The 20,155-nt window shown below is 41.4% G+C and overlaps 4 protein-coding genes across 5 annotated transcripts in view; 2 read left to right on the top strand and 2 right to left on the bottom strand.

Annotated features, from left to right (window-relative positions):
* LOC125019928 (H-2 class I histocompatibility antigen, Q10 alpha chain-like) overlaps positions 1 to 20,155 on the bottom strand; it is a 333,056-nt gene that overhangs the window by 242,172 nt on the left and 70,729 nt on the right. The window lies entirely within an intron of this gene.
* Positions 1 to 20,155, bottom strand: part of LOC125019922 — a 293,290-nt gene that overhangs the window by 205,467 nt on the left and 67,668 nt on the right. The gene's annotated exons all lie outside the window — the stretch shown is intronic.
* The window catches only part of LOC125019923, a 268,060-nt gene that overhangs the window by 129,794 nt on the left and 118,111 nt on the right, over positions 1 to 20,155 (top strand). The window contains exons 7-8 of one of the 2 annotated variants that reach the window (XM_047605052.1): positions 1,055 to 1,339; positions 12,007 to 12,060. In XM_047605052.1, the coding sequence (XP_047461008.1) occupies positions 1,055 to 1,339; positions 12,007 to 12,060 (339 nt within the window). The remainder of the gene's footprint in view (positions 1 to 1,054; positions 1,340 to 12,006; positions 12,061 to 20,155) is intronic. The other variant, XM_047605053.1, reaches the window with a different exon arrangement.
* The window catches only part of LOC125019931 (H-2 class I histocompatibility antigen, Q10 alpha chain-like), an 85,116-nt gene continuing 82,893 nt past the window's right edge, over positions 17,933 to 20,155 (top strand). Inside the window, exon 1 of the mRNA XM_047605075.1 lies at positions 17,933 to 18,002. Within this exon, the coding sequence (XP_047461031.1) occupies positions 17,948 to 18,002 (55 nt within the window). The 5' untranslated portion in view covers positions 17,933 to 17,947. The remainder of the gene's footprint in view (positions 18,003 to 20,155) is intronic.

Raw genomic sequence — 20,155 nt, forward strand, 5'->3', positions numbered from 1 at the left:
CTAGAATGTACTTCCCTACATGTAGCTTGCAGGGTATTAATCTGATCTGATGAATGGGAAATTATTTTTTTTTATTTAATTTAGGTTAGCAGTGTGTTTGTTGTGTATTACAGATGCAGTGATGTTGTTCATGTCATGTCTTGTGTATCTGGGGTGTAATCAACATTACTGCAGAAAGCTGCCAGTGGTTTCTCTCCAATGATTGAAATGACGTCACTAACAAAGGATCTAAAGGTTCTTTTAAAGAACTGCAGACATGGACGCAAGATGCATCGTACAAATGTCTGTATCTCTAAACTTCCTCAGTTCACCTCAACCAGAGAGACTTTTCACACCTGTGCTGTTTAGCCCAGTTAGTCGGTTTGTAGTCGTTGGTGTCGGCTGGAGAAGGAGCTGGAGTACATGTTGTGTTTTAGATGCTCAGTGTTGAGGACTAGTCAAAGATTAGTCTTCTTGTTAAGTTCAGATAATTAAATCAGTTATTAGTTAGTGATGATGCTGCGTGTTGTTTTCATATCATTATTTCTCTGTCAGATACTCGGTGACGATGATCCATTTAGGTTCCGATCGATTAATTTATTTGGGAACAAATTCAGATCTCAACATTAACAGAAAGATTTGATGAGACAGATTCTAGGAGCTGATCTCCAGACCTATGAGAATGACATCAATGTAGTAGAAAGTTGAAATGATCACATGTGTTTCATTTCTCTAAAGCTTCAGATTGTTTCAAGAACTCAGTTTGTCTCCAGGAGATTATTACGTCTAAAACATTTGACTCTGTTGAAGATGAAGATGATTTAACATCCACATTATTTCAGTAACAGATCAGGATTGTGTTGAAAGACTGAACATGAAAATAATGTGAATGTTTCTGTGTTTTAGATCCTGACCTTGGTTCTAAAGGACGGATCATTTCATTTAAGTTCATAGACACAAGTAAGACATGAGAATATATTTAATTATTTACTACAGATATATGTGGTGACATTGGTCTGTATCATGCTGCTACGTAGCCTCCCTCCAAACATCACCTCATCTTTTCTGCTTCCAGCTCCTCCTGATGTGAAGATGTTTACAGAGAACTCTGAAGTTCAGACCAACATCTCTTTGACGTGTCTGGCCTCAGGCTTCTACCCAAACAACATCATCATGAATATGAAGAGGAACGGCCGTATTCTAACCAGAGAGGACGGAGTGAAGAGTTCAGGAGTTTGTTCATGTGAAGACGACACCTTCCAGAGAAGAGACTCTTTGGAGATTAAAAAATCAGACAAGTCTGATTACAGCTGTGAAGTCATTGATGCTGCATCTGGTTCACGAGTTGAGAAGTTTTGGGGTAAGAAAGATGGTTTAATCTGGTTGGATTGAAGTGAGTGAGATGATTGTAACTAGAGAACAGGTAGAAGTTGTCTTCACATAGTCTCATCTGAGAATACTCTGACACTCTGGTTTAGTTTTGAAGCTCACATGTTTCTCTCCTTCACTAACCACTGATTTCACTTTGTTTAGTCATTAAATTCAATCTTTGCTGAGACTTTACATCCACATTTCACTAACACACACAAACTAATGGCAATGTTTTCTGGGGGTTTAGATCATCATCTTCCTCCTCCTCCTCACTCTGGTGGAGCTGGAGACAAGACTGGAGACAACACTGGTGTCATCGTTGGTGCAGTAGTAGGAGTCCTGCTCCTGGTCCTGGTTCTGGCTGTGGTGCTGGGTTGGTTCATAAAACGCATCCTTGGTAGGTTCAAAGTTGTGTGTCTTCACTGTGTTCAACAACATCAATGATTGTAGGTCCTGTAATCCAGAGTTGTCTGTAGTGTATTTACACCAAGATTCCACAGAATCTTTTCCTCCAAAAGAACAAGCTGGACAACTGAAGTGCATGTAAACACGTTACTCCGACTAAAATCAGAGTTCTCTTTATCCTATTCAGACACCCAGATAATGAGACTGGAATTAATTTTTCTCTGCCATGTTTACGTCTTAATTGGACTACAACAGATTAAAGCGTGTTCATGCTCCACACCTGCTGTGCTGGTGTATGACCCCGAACCAAAACTGTCCAAGAAACCGTCTGAGGGATAGCGCCATCTATCTCAGGTTTTCCCTGGGTTTTTAGAGATCTTGGGTAGTGTCCGACCGATGGGGATTTTTTGGCCTGATAACGATAGCCGATATTAGAGGAGGTGCGATCGCCGATAGGCGATATGCAACCGATATAGTGAGTTTTTGAGCTGGAATGAAAACAGGCCGATTGTGCATAGATTTTGCACTGATATGATCATGTAATAGTAGAGTCACAGTGACAGTAGCACAGACAGATGCTTTCTGAAACCAGTGCCTTTATTTAAGACTTTTAACAGTGAACAGACTTTTTTAAAATGGCAATTAACATTTGGACTTAGAGTTTGATTGGCACACAAACAGAAATTAAATAATGTAGGAGGAGTAAGGAAGCACCGGGTCAATGGAGACGGGGCAAAGTGACGGAGTTTAAATAGATGCGGGTGGCGAGTTGATGCGGTGGTTGTTCACACCCCTCCTTTTGAACATTTAATTCTACTGGCTGAATTGCTTCTGTAGAACTGCCAAACAAACTTCTCCATGGTAGAAGTTCCTGGCTGAGGGCCATCAATTGCCACCCGGCAGCAGATATCTAAGTGGAAAACAGAAAAAAGTTTGTATTTAAATTAATTTAAATTCTGTTTATTCCAATTCAAATAATCATTAATTCTTTTTGGTAGATTATTTTCACTTGGTATATTTGTATTGCCCTTCACAGTAACACAACAGGTGTAGCTGTCAGGTCACCTCCAGTTTCTACCTGCTTCTCTGTGTGACATGTCGCCCTTTAAGAAATCATAATATTGCTGCTGTGTTTTAAACATCACTGTTTCAGATCGAGAGGTTTAATGTGGAGTTATAGAGTTGGGTGGATGTGTGTGGGCAAGTCACAAATATTCCACATGTTGACTCATCAGTCCAGATGTTTCTGAGCCCAGTTCCTATGTTCTGCTTCATAGTTGAGTCTCTTGGCCTTGTTTCCATGTCAGAGGGATGGATTTCTGGTTGCAACTAGATGGGTGAACCTGGGTCCCACTGGTTTCTGACCAACCACTGTGCCTACGATCCTCAATGTGTTCTGTTTCTTTGTGCTTTTTCAAAAGAGCTTGAACAGAACGTCTCGAAACACCAGTCTGCTTTGAAATATTTGTCTGGGGGACCTTGCTGATGCTGTAGAACGTAGAACTACCTGGTGTCTTATAGTATTTACCTGTGACGTGAAACTGTCTCATGAATCAGGTTATGTTGGTAAATCCAGCACCAGATTCATTCAGTCTTTATTACTAACATTATTGTTATTGGTGAAGGAGTCAACAACAACATACAGGGAACCCAGTGATATTGCTCTGGAAAGAGTTTAATTCTTTCCTCCCTTTCTCCTCGAAACACTTGAGTTGATGAAACTGTATTTAAAGATCAATAGACCATAATTTAATGTAGAGAAAGATGATTCACTCACTCTGTTTATTTACAGGACGTCCCAACAGAGCTGCTAATAATCCTCCAGGTACGTCCATTCTGTCCATTCTGTCCATTCTGTCCTCTCTGTCCATTCTGTCCATTCTGTCCTTTCTTCTCTAAATGTTGTGTGTGTGTTGGTGTCTGTGCAGGACTGATTTAAAACGTGTGGCTGATGTTATTCTGCGTTGACGTTTTGTGAAATGCTCTAAAGTGGATGTTTCTATCAGCAGATATCCAACACTGAATGTGTTCTGACATTTACTGACAATAAAATACTGAATGTTGACCTGATCCTTCAAGTTAGTCCTGCACAGGCTGCAGCGTTTTACAACCAACTTCACACACTGTTGTAGAAACATGAGACTGGAGGAAATAACTCACTTCATCTTCATCTTTATTTACAGCTCTTCCAATGGTGGTTGTAGATCTTCCACCAGGTCAGTGTTTTATTTCTCTGGTTGTTTTTAAATGTTTTCTTACAGGGTCAGTGAGTCTGAAATCACTAGCAAACATAGAACATACAAAAACTAATCAAAGAAACTCTAGAGCAGTTAAGAAGTAGGGCTGGGTGGTGTGACCAATGTATATCTCACAGCATTTTTCAAAGTTCTTACGGTGTCATGTCATTTTCTTTTTAATGCTTAATGTGTTTTTCTACTAGTTGAGAGGAATTAATGCAGTAGATTGACTAAGGATGAACTATTTTACTGTGATAAATATTTTAGAACAATCTCACTACGTTGATATTCCAAGAAAATACTTGCAGCTAAGGTTGTGGAGAAAATGAAATGTTTTGGTCAGTGTTGTGTTTTTGTTGGTTATAAAAAACAAAACAAAAAACAATATGACCTTTTTTTTGGTGCCAAATCTTCTCATTCTCCTCAGTTTTCAGACTCTCAGTGACACAGTTTCACCGTCTGTGTTTAGAAGCTACATTGAATATGGTCTGGTCTGAAACAGTGTCTCGTACAATGCTCTGAATGCTGTGTAATCACATGCATCCGTGGTGTCATATTAAAGATTCATACAAGGAAAGAAATGCTGAAATACTACTGTCACTGTGAAGAACCGGTGTACCACCCAGCCCTAGTCTGAAGCAAAGCAAAGCCCGATGGCCTCCATGTTTTATTCTGTGTCTACATATAAATAACTCTGATGTTCATTCTTCTAGTCAATGGCAACACAACCACCAACGCTGAGGCTCAGAGTCTCCTGGATGGAAATGTCCCAGTGTAAATCTGGAGTCTCATCACCAGGACCAGGGCTTCATCTTGGACATCAGGGATAAACATCGTGAGACCTCCAACACCATCACAAGGCTCCTGTTTACAGACTTCTCTTCTTATTTCACATGCAGCACTTACCTCACAAGATGAGAATAAGACCTGACACAGTGGTTCTCAGCAGTGTAACAATGTGGGACACTGCGCTTTTGCAGTGGGCATATGTTGGAGGTTTTATGTCAAGTTTACATTTGATTTCAGAAAATTGCACAAATACTTGATATGAAGCAGAAATGTTGAAGGTATTAATGAAGTGTTGGATGTAATGTTTTTTATGAAAGGAAAGTATTATATTTCTATATTTATGTATTTAATATTTTTATATAATATTTTTATGCAGAGAATTCAGATTTTATTAGTTTTTTTTAATTTTCGCACTTAGAAAAGACATCGTTCTCTCTCTAACTGTGAAATAATTAAATGTTTTATGTATTTGTGCAGAACTGTGTAAAACACATAACTGTGACTGTGATGCTCTGATAACTATTTATTTTATAGAGTAGTCATAATGTGAAATCAAATGTAAAATGAAAAAAGTTTTTTAATGTTTTTCTATTTATTTTTATATATTACGGGGGTGGGTATTTCTAATAAAAAAAAATGTGGGGAATAATAATAAATACATTTCCACACTATGACTGGAATAATGACTATGAGTGAGCTTTGCTTGATGCGAGAATAAGAACTGTGATATTCTGCTAAGTATGTTTAGTTGTCATTGTCATCATCTCCATGGATGGTGCTGGCTACGGGCTCAGTGTGTCTCCTCCTGAAATCAGTTACTAACGCCTTAGTTTTTATTTACATCCAGGAAGTTATTGTCACACCAGTTCACAAATGAGGACAGTGCACAGTCGTGGTCTGACGGGGCCCCTGAAGAAGTGACACTAGGACAGTGTCGTCCGAGAACTTTACGAAGTAGCAAAGTAAGAAATAACAAAAGGACACGTAGCCCTGTGGAGAACCTGTATTTGAGGTGATGACGGAGGACATGCTGCCATTCACAAATACTCTGAATTCTGTCCATTTAAAAAGAGCAACAATAGAATCTGATCTGGTATTAAAATAGGATAAAAGCTGCTCAATTAAAACATGAGGCTGCATCTTAACTTGCATGTGCGCTGGGTTTTTCAAGGTGCTTGTACAACGTGTCTAAGATGAAAATCTTAGCATCATCTACACTTTTCCCAGACTGGTAAATAAACTGGAGAGGATTGAATTTGCCATTAATCAAAGAAGCAATTTCTTCTTTCAGTATTTTCTCAAAGACCTTCATCACGAGGGACGTTAAAGCAAATTCACTCGGTGTTGGTTCTTCGGGGTTTCCTGGGGGTCTGTCGCATCCTGGTTGCTGTTCTGGGCTGGGGGCGGGGTCTGGTCGGGGGACTTCCTGAGTCCTGGGGGCCCTCGCCCCGTCTATGGGTCCCATGGGCTGCTGTTGCGCCTTGGCCCTGCTGCCGGGGACTTGGCCCTCACTTGCCTGCCTCCTAAATTGCACTCACCTCACACTCCACCATACACTATGTCGCCCATTACAACCAAGGCTAGATACACCACACACACCCATCCCAAGTTTTTAATGCACCTCACCTTAGGGGTCCACCCAGGATCGGTCAGGGTCAGGGCAGGCTGCAGGACAGTAGTGTGCTGCAGTCCTCTGACCCACCTGACCCTCCTGTTTGCCCCCTGTCTTAATGCACCACACCACATCCAGGGTCACAGGGTCATGGTGTAGGGGCTTGCTTCCTCATCAGGGACTGAGGAAGCACAGTAATAGGGACACTGTCACTTTTCATTATCCGCTTGGTCCTCCGCTAGCAGGGGGATCTTGGGCTGGCGGTCTGTGGCCCCACGGCCGTTGGTAGGGGTACCTACCTAGGTTCTCTGGTGTCCTCTTGGCCTGGCTTTGTCTCCTGGTGCTGCGTGGCGACGGGTTCGTGGCGGCTTCCTTGGGTACCCGGTTGTTCCGGTATCGACTGGTTCGGGTGGTGGCTTGGTGCTTCCCCTCTCCCTTCGATGGGGGGCTGGGGTCTCTCCCTGGCGGATGGGGGTTCTCTCTTCCCGTGGTCTCCCTGGCCCGGGTGCGCCAGGGGCATGGGGCCGGCTCCCTGGCCCCCCTGCTCGGATGGCCCGTCCCTGGTTGGGCGCTGGGCCGGTGCCCGTCTGCGGGGGCTTTGCTGGGCTCCTGGGGGAGTCCTCTCGGCTGGAGAGGTGTCCATGGCTGCCCTGCGGGCGGGGGGTGGGGTCTTTGGGGGGGGTGTTGGCGCGGGGTGGGTGGACGGGCTGCGGTGGCTGGGGGGTGTGGGGGGTATGGGGGGCTGCTCTGGCCTGCACCGACTTGTGCTCGCTTGGTCGGTCTGGGGGTGTTGGTCATCGCTCGCCATCTGCGCTGGGGTGTGGCTTGCCCCGTGGCTACGGTGGTTCTCTGGTCCTGTCACCCATGCGCCCCACACTGGGGTGGAGGTTCTCGGGCGCTGGGGCTTCTGACCTGACTCTGGGCCCTGGTAATGGTCTCACTCATATTTAGGGAATGCCCACATGCATGTGTGTTGTCACCTGCCAGCCCGTGCTGGATCACATCAAAAAGAATTTTTGGTTGGAATTACCAAGTCCACACTCATCATAAGTAACATATGATGGTATCAGAAAGATCATTTAAATCATCACAGCCATCATAAGAACAGTCCCAGTCTGTCAAAGCATCCCTGCTCTAGACATCTGAAGGACGGTTTGTACACAGGCATGAGATAAGACACCACTGCGGTAGGAGGCACCAATGAAAGCAACAGGCAGGGATTTGTAAATCCCACTTACGGAGCCATAGCAAAGGTCCAATATAGTGTTGCATGTTGCTCATGTTTCTTCAAAGTCTTTTTTAAATTGCAATGATTAAAATCACCAAGGACAAACTTAGGTGTCCAGTTTGTGCGTGACGTCATCGATCAGCTGTGCCGCAGCAGAGGCTTTGCTCCGGGTGGATGTGCAGGAACTGGGTCAGGATCAGGTCAGAGGTTTGCTCTGTATCACCGAGCCATGTTTCTTTCTCTTCCCGTTTAAAAGTCTCCAGTTCTTCTGTTCTGTGGCGAAGAGTTTGGACATTTGACAGCAGGACAGAGGGATGTGGTGGTGGTTTGCGGAGAGTCTGTAAACTCCGTCCTCAGCTTCTTAACCAGCCTGCGGAGCTCAGCTGTGGAGGACTGGAGAGACAGGAGAAGGTCTCTGCTGAGAGAAACTCTCCCGAACACGACATGTCCTTCCACGACATGACAGGTGAGATGCAGCAACAGCGCTGACAAGCAAAAAAATAAAAAATAAAAAAAAGCTTCATGGTTTTCCCCATGATCCCAAACTCTAAGGCGCTGACAAATCTTCAGCAGTTAAGAACAATAATAGTAGTACAACAAACACACTTAAAAACAGTTTTTAAAAAGACAAATAAACACGGACTGACTGGAGAGACATTTGGACTAAAATGCATCTGAAGACGAGGAAAAGAAAGAAACTTTACTGTTGGATCCAAATCGTTCCGCATCATTCTGACTTTTCTTTCTAGCTTCAACAAATTTCTTTTCATTCATTTGGTTTTATTACTGTGTTATATTCCAATACTATTATAGTGTTGGTTGATTTGTGTGTCATTGCAGCTGATAAGGTTTTTCCTTTTAATTATAGTGGGATCAATGTAGAGGGAACGTTTCCTGGATCCAGAGTCTTTAGGGCCAAGTCCAGTTCACAGGACACTCCCACAAGTTAAGACACACACTCTATTTGTATAACGAATCTGTTTGTATAATGTCTGGTGTGTATTTGTCCATTTGTAAGCACCATAAATATTATGAGCGAATGATTTGTTCTCTCTGGAGCCTCAAGCGGCCGCTCGATGAACTGCGTTTCATTTATTTCACTTCCTTAACGGCTTCATTTCTGGGAACAGCAAGGTGATTGATATCAGACTGGGGCCAAGAGAAATACAGACGATAAAAAGTTTGATGAAGCAAAGTATAAAACGAGAAGAGAATCTTTTTTTCATTCAACATGTTGCTGCTGGTGTTTGTAGTTGTTCTGGGGACAGTAGTGACGGTAAACAGCGGTAAGTCACTGTTTTATGAACCTTTGATCAGAGTCGAGTTACAAACGAAACTAAATCATTTTAGCTGTTGAACATTTAAAGTAGTTTTAGGTGAATTAGTTGTTGTAGGTGACTCCTTTGTTGAGTTTTAGTCATGTAAACTGGTTCATGTTTAGTGTCGTTTACTGTGATAGAAGTTGATGAAGGTGTTTCTGGGTTTAGTGCTGGAGCCTTTATTCCACTCACACACACGGAGATGGAAATTAAAATACTAAACCTCTGCATGGTTTCACATGGACGATTATTAAAGGACGATGGAAACACAGACTAGAAATAATGACTTAAATTAAAACATCAATTAAAAAAGACTCTATTAAAAGTGAACATTCATCTCTTTGTTGTGTTGAAGGAAGAGTCTGGATAATTCAGCAGATCTTTGTTTATTGTCTAAACTTCATTGTAGCTCATCTTTAACTCTAGTTATTGTCCAACTGACGACCTGCATAACAGTCTTATTATTAGAAATACTGCCACCTTGTGGTCATTATGTTTAACAACAATTGATCGTCAAACTGCCACCAATGAATAGAAATGAAAAAGTGTTTTTTGTTTTGTTTTGTTTTTTAAAAGCAACTGATCAATGAAGTTTAGAGAAGACTTTTTATCTGAGTATCTTTTTTCAGTTCTAAGGGACTGGAGGAAGTTCAGATGTAGTATCTCTTCCCCTTTTCCAGTTTTTGGGGTTTGTGGGATGTGTACAAAGTTCAAAGCTCAAGATGTTATTTACCAGATGTTAGCTCGTAAAACTAACTAGACATAAGGAGATAAGTTTTCTTTCTTTGTGAATGGGGATGAGAACAGTATGTAAGGAGACTGTTTTCTCACCACACTTTCCAATGATATTATTCCCAAACAGTCAACCCCATTGTCTATGCGATCTGCTTCCGTCTCTCTTATTCCAAAACAGGGCAAGGATCATATGTAAATGAGCAACTACGGACTGTTAAGCCTTTTAAATAATGATTATAAATTGTTTGCCAAGATCCTTGCTATGCGTTTGGAGAAGGTAAAAGCATCATTAGTGCATCTAGACCAGGTTGGCTTCATTCGAGGCCGCCTTTCCTCTGACAGTATGAGGAGACTCTTCCATGTCATGGAGGAGCATCTACTTCCCATCTTCATCTTGGCATTAGAACTGCTAGCGTGTGCCATTCGTGCTAACCAAAATATAAACGGTATTAAATTGTGTGGATATGATTTTAAAGACTAATTACTAAGTTTTCTCTGGTGTGACAAGAAGACTTCATTTAAACTTTAAACTTAAACAAGACATGAGTCTTGTGTATTGGTGTATTAATTCACATTTTGATAGGTCTCTTAGTTTTTGATCTGTCACTGTTCAATGACCATGATCTTTATGGGAGAAACTTTGAGTTTATAATGGGTGTGTATTGCGTGGAATGTTTGTGTCAGAGTGTGTGACATCATCGGTTAGAGTGAAGGAAAGTGTCTGAAATTGTCTGAAACTTTTGTTTTCCACGCTCGTCCCGGCCACAGTTTACACACTAGACACACGATTTTTTCCACAGTTGAAGACAAACTTGTTCTGTCTCTCACAATGTTCTTGTCAAAGCAGTGAGACGTACAGAATTTAAACTGCGAGCCTCTGTTCACGGTCATGTCCCTGTCTGCTCTCCATTGACTGTAATGCAAAGATTTCCTGACGAGGGCGGAAGGGACCCCTGTTTTTAACTTTCAAGTGTATCCAAAATATTTACTCTAGAAAGACAAATAACATACCAAAGTCTTCAGGAAAGTCTTATGACGCCCACGGTCTGTGTGTTTTTCTGATAGGAGCTAATGTTTTGTCATAGTAAGCCCAAATGTGAGACCAGCGAAGAGGGAGTAAATCTGCCTTTTCCCTCTGTCCGGGGGCAGCACACTTCTGTCATCATTGACAACCACGTCGAGTTGCCACGGCAACCCCTGACCTGTAGGCCAGAGCCACAGCTGAGACCAACTCATTAATCAGGGACTCCTCTTGATGTCTCTGTTGTTAATGCTGCTGATCCCTGTGTCCCACACATTTATGTTACACCAACACACACCTCCCCACCCACACAAACACACAGGTAACTTTATGTTATTACAGCTACGTACTGCTACATAGCCTCCCTCCAAACATCACCTCATCTTTTCTGCTTCCAGATCAACCTGATGTGAAGATGCATAACACCGATCTAGGCAATAACACGATGTTAACGTGCAGAGCCAAAGGCTTCATCACATCAGACATCGTCCTGAACATCAAGAAGAATCACTGTGTTCTGACTAAAGAGGACGGAGTGAATACTACAGGAGTTCACCCAGATAAAGACACCTACTGGGGAGAATTTCAAACCTACCAGAGAAGAGACCATGTGATCGTTCCTCAGTCTGAAGTGTCTGATTACAGCTGTGAAGTCAGTCATGATCTATCCAGGTTTCGTGTTGAGAAGGTTTGGGGTAAGAAAGTTTTTCTAGTTTTCATCATTTGTCGTAGTTTTCTTTTCTTTTCTAATGTAGTTCTCTACATGTAGTTTGTCCATCAGATTAATAGTTTTCTGGTCTGAAAATCCATTTTGTGAAGTTGTTTAAAGGTTTTCTCAGTGAATAAGTGAGTGAAGTGGAGTCATTGATGGATCAAGAACTGACTCCTGATGGACTCCATGAGGTTTTATCTCCTAGAGACAGAAGAGTCTAATCTCTCAGTCTCAGTCCATCCCTCATCAACACATTCAAACTATACATGTTAATAAAGTCACAACTGAGGAGATTTTCACTCTGATACAAGCAGAAGCATAACAGAAAGATTTGATGAGACAGATTCTAGGAGCTGATCTCCAGACCTATGAGAATGACATCAATGTAGTAGAAAGTTGAAATGATCACATGTGTTTCATTTCTCTAAAGCTTCAGATTGTTTCAAGAACTCAGTTTGTCTCCAGGAGATTATTACGTCTAAAACATTTGACTCTGTTGAAGATGAAGATGATTTAACATCCACATTATTTCAGTAACAGATCAGGATTGTGTTGAAGGACTGAACATGAAAATAATGTGAATGTTTCTGTGTTTCAGATCCTGACTCTGTTGGAGGAGGACGGATCATTTCATCTAAGTTCATAGACACAAGTAAGACATGAGAATATATTTAATAATTTCCATCAAGTCTCAGGAAACGTAGATCAAGCATTAAGCATTAAGATGACTGCTTTAACAGCTCTGGGGAAGAAACTGTCCCTCAGTATGTTTGTCCTTGTTTTAATGTTCCTGTACCTCTTCCCTTATGGATGAGGTACGGACAGTGTCTAGCGTGGGTGGGTGGGATCTGTTGTAATGCATGTAGCCCTCCTCTGAACTCGGTCAGTGTAGACTCAGTCCAGATCTGGTAGCATCCCACAATCCCCTGCACTGTCCTCACCATGCAAGCCAAGTCCTTTCTTTCCGGTGCTGTGCAGCTGCCGTACCACACTGTCACATTGAGGCACAGGATGCTCTTGATTGTGGCCCTGTAGAAGTTAATGAGCAGCTGAGTGGAGAGTCCAGTCTGTTTGAGCTTTCTGAGAAAGAAGAGCCGCCGTTGAGCCTTCTTCACCAGGTGTGAGGTGTTTACAGTCCAGGAGAGGTCCAGGAAATGTGGATGCCTAGGAACTTTATGCTGTCCACACACTCCACCTCCTCCCTCTCTATGCAAGCAAAGAGGAGCATGTTGAGTCTTCCTGGAATTTCTGTAATCCACTATGACCTCCTTGGTCTTGGTGGTGTTCAGCAGCAGGTTATTCCTTGAACACCACACACAGTGGTGTTCAAGGAATAGATTGTGGATGTCTTCTCTGTAGTGGGTCTCATCGTTGTTAGAAATGAGATTTTTCATTCTCCGCCTTCATTTCTAGTATCACCAGTATCTGTAGATTCAGGTCATTATGAGGACGTCAGTGTTATAAACTGATCATATGTGGTGACATTGGTCTGTATCATGCTGCTACGTAGCCTCCCTCCAAACATCACCTCATCTTTTCTGCTTCCAGCTCCTCCTGAGGTGAAGATGTTATCAGAGAACTATGAAGATGGGACCTACATCATTTTGGTGTGTCTGGTCTCAGGCTTCTACCCAAACAACATCACTCTGAATATGAAGAGGAACGGCCGTATTCTAACCAGAGAGGACGGAGTGAAGAGTTCAGGAGTTTGTTCAAATAAAGAAGACACCTTCCAGATAATAGACTCTTTGACGATTAAAAATGCAGACAAGTCTAATTACAGCTGTGAAGTCATTCATGCTGCATCTCGTTCAGGAGTTGAGATGTTTTGGAGTAAGGGTTAACTATTTTTGTCATTTAATTTTGTTACAATATGTTTTCTCTTATACAGTAATTGAATATAAGAAACAGAACAATTTCATGTTAAACACAAATAAAAAGTTTCATCTTGATCCGAAAATAAATTTTTTGAGACAAGAAGAAGAAAAAGTTCTTAAATGATCCTGCTCCTTCTTCATAAATCACATCAAATTACATGTTGTTATATATGATGAACAGAAACATAAAGAACCATGTGTTCATTTAACTGAACTGGACTGAAGTGAGTGAGATGATTGTAACTAGAGAACAGGTAGAAGTTGTCTTCACATAGTCTCATCTGAGAATACTCTGACACTCTGGTTTAGTTTTGAAGCTCACATGTTTCTCTCTTTCACTAACCACTGATTTCACTTAGTTTAGTCATTAAATTCAATCTTTGCTGAGACTTTACATCCACATTTCACTAACACACACAAACTGATGGCAATGTTTTCTGGGTTTCAGATCATCAGCTTCTTGCTTCTCCGTCTGACCCTGGTCCTGGCTCTGGTGGAGATGCAGGTTCCATCATTGCTGGATTGGCAACAATCCTGCTCCTGATTCTAGTGATCGTTTTGAGGTTCCGATGCCTCTTTGGTAGGTTCAGTGTTGTGTATCTTCACTGTGTTCAACAACATCAATGATTGTAGGTCCTGTAATCCAGAGTTGTCTGTAGTGTGTTTACACCAAGATTCCACAGAATCTTTTCCTCCAGAAGAACAATGGAGTGAGTCTGTTATCAGAGCTCTGTTATTATTGGACTGTGAACAAGTACAAGTCCTTCAATACAACAACTTCTACCATCAACCATCACTTCATTCTCTCTATCTGTTTACAGGATGTCTAAACAGAGCCCCACGGATCTACACCCCAGGTATGTCCTCTCTGTCCATTCTGTCCTTTCTGTCCTTTCTGTCCTTTCTGTTGTGAATGTTGTGTTGGTGTCTGTGCAGGACTGATTTAAAACATGTGGCTGATGTTATTCTGGATTTTTCTCTCCACCATCAAACTAACAATGTGTTGTCTGGACTCTCCTCCTGATCCAGACACATTTACTAGATCGGTAGCAGCTTAAACATCAGTCCAGTGTCCTTTCCCTCAAAGAAAGTGTTGATGCTGCCTTTTGTACTAATCCAGAGTTATGAGATGATCAGACACTCAGACGTGGACACTGGACAGAGGAGTCACTGAGTCAGTTTAAGAGTCAAATGGATGTTTCTATCAGCAGATATCCAACACTGAATGTGTTCTGACATTTACTGACAATAAAATACTGAATGTTGACCTGATCCTTCAAGTTAGTCCTGCACAGGCTGCAGCGTTTTACAACCAACTTCACACACTGTTGTAGAATCATGAGACTGGAGGAAATAACTCACTTCATCTTGATCTTTATTTACAGCTCCTACAATGGTGGTTGTAGTTGCTCGACCAGGTCAGTGTTTTATTTCTCTGTTACTGATTCAGTTGAATTATTTCATCAGTAACATGTTATTAATCCAGCTACAGTCCTGTAAATGTCACCATGTGATGTTAGAACCAGAGTTAGCTTAAAGCTAATTAACGCTATTAAAACATTCATTTTATTTTCTTCACAGCACCAACAGAGTCTAGCTCTGTTAAGTCTCAATGTTCTTTCTTTTCATAATCTGGATGAATTTGTGTTTTAGAGAAAAAGAAATGAACATTTACCAAGAAAGATACAAGATAAAAAGCAGGTCGACATGTTTTATTATAACTCTCTCTGTAAATAACTGATGTTCATTCCTGCAGGCCATGACTACAACCATGATGGTAGGAATCTCCTGGATGAAAATGCCATGGAAACATCGGATCCATCCATCCACCATCAGTAGCAGTAGACTGAGACTAAGAGGAATGTAATGAAAACTAAAGTACTAAAGTGATTCTTTCCAATCAGGAATGTTTCCTTCTTCCTCTTCCTCCTTTTTTTTGTCTCTTAACTTCAGTTATATATCATGTTATATATCATGCGGTTTGATCGGGATCGGTGTGCTATTGCTTTTCTCTACGGCATACTTTCACCAAGAGGCTTCAGGTAAACTTTAAACTGTGGACACAAACCTTGTGTATTGGTGCATTAATCCTCGTTGGATGTTGTCAAGGGAGTTGAGATCTTGGTTAACCAACAGCCTAAAGCGCGGTACTGTGTGTGCAATCAGGACTGGAATTGATAGATTTTTAAAGAATGATTTTTGTGATTTAAAGTAATTTTGATTAAATGTGTTTATTCTCAGTGAATGCATATCATACACAGAATGTAAGATGAATAGTGGGCAAAAAGGGGCAGTGAAAGGCTAGCAGGCCTAGGGACAGGTCAGGAAAAGTACAGAAAATGATCTAATGTCCAAGTATTCATTGATAAGTCATGAGTGTAACGCCCTTATTAGAGGAAAGCGACGGTGTGATGGTCAGACATGATGATGTGTTAGAGATAGGATGTGTCTTAAAAATAATAGTATAAAAGATGAAATGCAGAAGTGTATTACGGGATTTTCACCTCGGACACGGACTGTGCTGCATGTGGACTGAGCCAACTCCTCTGCAGTGCTATTTCGGCTTTAAAAGTTCTGTCTGCATTCCCCCTGCCTAGCAGTCGGAGATTGGATTGTCTTTCACATTTTGGATTTCTACTTCTTGGTCTTTACACTGAGTCGAGGAGACACATTGGATTTACCAAAAGGACAGAAACATCGTTCGACAGGACCTCCCTAATTTACCAGCTCGTACTGCGGCGGTAAAAGGACTGGATTTGGGTGTGGTTGCATCGGCCATGCAGCTCACTCGACGCCTTTCCTTCCCTAAAAGAATTTTAGGACATTTTCTGTACCCCTACTCCATCCATCTAGCTCATAAGTAACTCTTTTTGATCCATATTTTTACGATTACGATTGGTTTGACAACAGCTGATTCATTTTAATTGAATATCTGATTTATGATTATTATTACAACAAATATCTAATCTTGGTGTTGACTGATTTTTGAGCTGTTGCATTGCTAAAGCTGAACCTGCAAATAAAATTTGACTCTAAAAGTCAGAAGAATTCTCTTGACAATTATTTTCCTTGTTTTTTGGTACAAATGGTCTCATGACAGTAAATTTATAGGCAACTTAAATGGTAGCTCTGACACCGAGCTCTTCTTGGTCACACTAGTCTATCTAGTCCACTTAGAACTAGTTTATGTCCTCAGGGCTTTTCAGCTTAGCCGTCAGGATTAAAGGTGGTCAGAAGCCAGGCGAGTTCCCCGTCTACAGCTTGAGCAGTGCTATCACTGATTTCAGCTGGGGTAATACTCTGTTGACGTGAAGCCATAACTCTGAATAAACGGAGAAGCTGTGTTACCTGTTACCTGTGGGATCTAACAATCAGTGCGTTTACATGCAGAGTTTAATGGAGCTATGCTCTAAACTCTACTTTCTGACTACAGTCCTTGTCCGAGTTTACATGCAGTGCAAGAAAATCTAATAACTGTTCTCCTCCTCCACACTAGGGGGCGATACGTGTCTTTTCAGCGGGATAATACCACGTTAATACGGCCCGATTTCCGGGTTGACCTATTACGTGATATAATAAACAAGAGTCGTTCATGTGTCAGACCGACATTTAAACAACAACCAGACGGATAATAGTACATTTTTTAATCTTATACGTGATGTTCGCGCTACTTCTGATGCAGGTAAGATCCGCGCTGTCCCTCAGACGGCTCCATTTCTCTTCTTCTTCTTCTTCTGCGATCGGCTTCTTGGACTTTTTTGTTCCGGGGTCACACGCCAGCGCGGCGGTTGTGGAGCATGCGCACACGCATTATCCGATTGAAAAGTCCGATTCAGTCGCATTATCTGTGTGTCTCAATCGGACAATGAGAACTACGATTTTAATCGGAGTAACGTGTTTACAAGCACTTAAGTCCTCCTGTTGTTGTCCGATTAAGGCAGTAATTAGTTTTTTTCACGTGCATGTAAACGCACTGAATGTGAGAGGAGGTAGATTTTAGTTTTTCATCATGCGTTTGGAGAATAAAGTGGAGCCTTTGAGACCATAACAACCATGTGACTGTTTCCACAAAATGGCGTTCAGGCTGTTGGATGAAGTGGTGAAACTAGACCTGGGACTTTTCTTTAGTAACAAAGAAATCCTTCTCTTTTAGCTCACAGACACAGTAGTTCTCAGTGTCAGGACTTTGACGAGACTAAAAGTGATACTGTTCTGAAGGGCTGAAAAGTGAGGACCAGCCAAAATGTCCTCAATTTGATGGTATAAAACTTGGTTCTCAGAAAGATAGCTGTACAAGAACACACACTCGGAAGTATGCACATTTCCTTGTGGAAACTAAAGCCTTGTCGGAATGCCAGTACGAAACTTTGTAGGAATGGCGGGACGTCCACATGTTGGAATGGCAGAATGTAACCGTAGAAATACATGAATACATAACAGCGGCCCTAATGCTCTTCTTTCTGTACGAGGCTGTGAACATGTTTAATATAAAGTTGGCCTCTTTAACATGGACGTCTATGGGGATTTATTCTCTCTGGAGACTCAAGTGGCCACTTCACTCTGACGTCATTTCTCGGACCAGGGAGTGGATTTGTAAACAAAATAATAATAATAAAAAAGAACTCAGTTTCGAACGAGAAGAGAATCGTGTTTTCATTCAACATGTTGCTGCTGGTGTTTGTAGTTCTTCTGGGGACAGTAGTGACGGTAAACAGCGGTAAGTCACTGTTTTATGAACCTTTGATGAGAGTCGAGTTAAAACGAGTCTAAATCATTTTACCTTTTGAACATTTAAAGTAGTTTTAGGTGAATTAGTTGTTGCAGGTGACTCCTTTGTTGAGTTTTAGTCATGTAAACTGGTTCATGTTTAGGTCGTTTACTGTGATAGAAGTTGATGAAGGTGTTTCTGGGTTTAGTGCTGGAGCCTTTATTCCACTCACACACACGGAGATGGAAATTAAAACACTAAACCTCTGCATGGTTTCACATGGACGATTATTAAAGGACGATGGAAATACAGACTAGAAATAATGACCTAAATTAAAACATCAATTAAAAAAGACTCTATTAAAAGTGAACATTCATCTCTTTGTTGTGTTGAAGGAAGAGTCTGGATAATTCAGCAGATCTGTGTTTATTGTCTAAACTTCATTGTAGCTCATCTTTAACTCCAGTTATTGTCCAAATGACGACCTGCATAACAGAGTCTTATTATTAGAAATACTGCCACCTTGTGGTCATTATGTTTAACAACAATTGATCGTCAAACTGCCACCAATGAATAGAAATGAAAAGGTGTTTTTTTGTCTTTTTTTGTTTTGTTTTTTTAAAAGCGACTGATCAATGATGTTTAGAGAAGACTTTTCATCTGAGTATCTTTTTTCAGTTCTAAGGGACTGGAGGAAGTTCAGATGTAGTATCTCTTCCCCTTCTCCAGTTTTTGGGGTTTGTGGGATGTGTACAAAGTTCAAAGCTCAAGATGTTATTTACCAGATGTTAGCTCGTAAAACTAACTAGACATAAGGAGATAAGTTTCCTTCTTTGTGAATGGGGATGAGAACAGTATGTAAGGAGACTGTTTTCTCACCACACTTTCCAATGATATTATTCCCAAACAGTCAACCCCATTGTCTATGCGATCTGCTTCCGTCTCTCTTATTCCAAAACAGGGCAAGGATCATATGTAAATGAGCAACTACGGACTGTTAAGCCTTTTAAATAATGATTATAAATTGTTTGCCAAGATCCTTGCTATGCGCTTGGAGAAGGTAAAAGCATCATTAGTGCATCTAGACCAGGTTGGCTTCATTCGAGGCCGCCTTTCCTCTGACAGTATGAGGAGACTCTACTTCCCATCTTCATCTTAGCATTAGAACTGCTAGCGTGTGCCATTCGTGCTAACCAAAATATAAACGGTATTAAATTGTGTGGATATGACTTTAAAGACTAATTACTAAGTTTTCTCTGGTGTGACAAGAAGACTTCATTTAAACTTTAAACTTTAAACAAGATATAAGTCTTGTGTATTGGTGTATTAATTCACATTTTGATAGGTCTCGTAGTTTTTGATCTGTCACTGTTCAATGACCATGATCTTTATGGGAGAAACTTTGAGTTTATAATGGGTGTGTATTGCGTGGAATGTTTGTGTCAGAGTGTGTGACATCATCGGTTAGAGTGAAGGAAAGTGTCTGAAATTGTCTGAAACTTTTGTTTTCCACGCTCGTCCCGGCCACAGTTTACACACTAGACACACGATTTTTCCCACAGTTGAAGACAAACTTGTTCTGTCTCTCACAATGTTCTTGTCAAAGCAGTGAGATGTACAGAATTTAAACTGTGAGCCTCTGTTCACGGTCATGTCCCTGTCTGCTCTCCATTGACTGTAATGCAAAGATTTCATGATGAGGGCGGAAGGGACCCCTGTTTTTAACTTTCAAGTGTATCCAAAATATTTACTCTAGAAAGACAAATAACATACCAAAGTCTTCAGGAAAGTCTTACGACGCCCACGGTCTGCGTGTTTTTCTATGAGCTAATGTTTTTTTAAAAACCCCCCAAATGGGCCAGCGAAGAGGGAGTAAATCTGCCTTTTCCCCCTGTCCGGGGCAGCACACTTCGTCCTCATTGACAACCATTTCAATTTGCCACGAACCCTACCTGTGGGCCAACCACAGCTGAGACCAATTCTTTAAATAAGGGCCCTTTGATGTCTCTGCTGTTAAGGGCTGCTGATCCCTGTGCCCACACATTTATTTACACCAAAACCACACCCCCCACCCACACAAACCACAGGAACTTATTTTTCATAGTAAATGCTCTTAGCCCCCCCCCCAACATCACCTCCTTTTCTGCTTCCAGACAACCTTG

Source organism: Mugil cephalus, chromosome 14 (genome assembly GCF_022458985.1).
Source record: "Mugil cephalus isolate CIBA_MC_2020 chromosome 14, CIBA_Mcephalus_1.1, whole genome shotgun sequence".
NCBI classification, from domain to species: domain Eukaryota; kingdom Metazoa; phylum Chordata; class Actinopteri; order Mugiliformes; family Mugilidae; genus Mugil; species Mugil cephalus.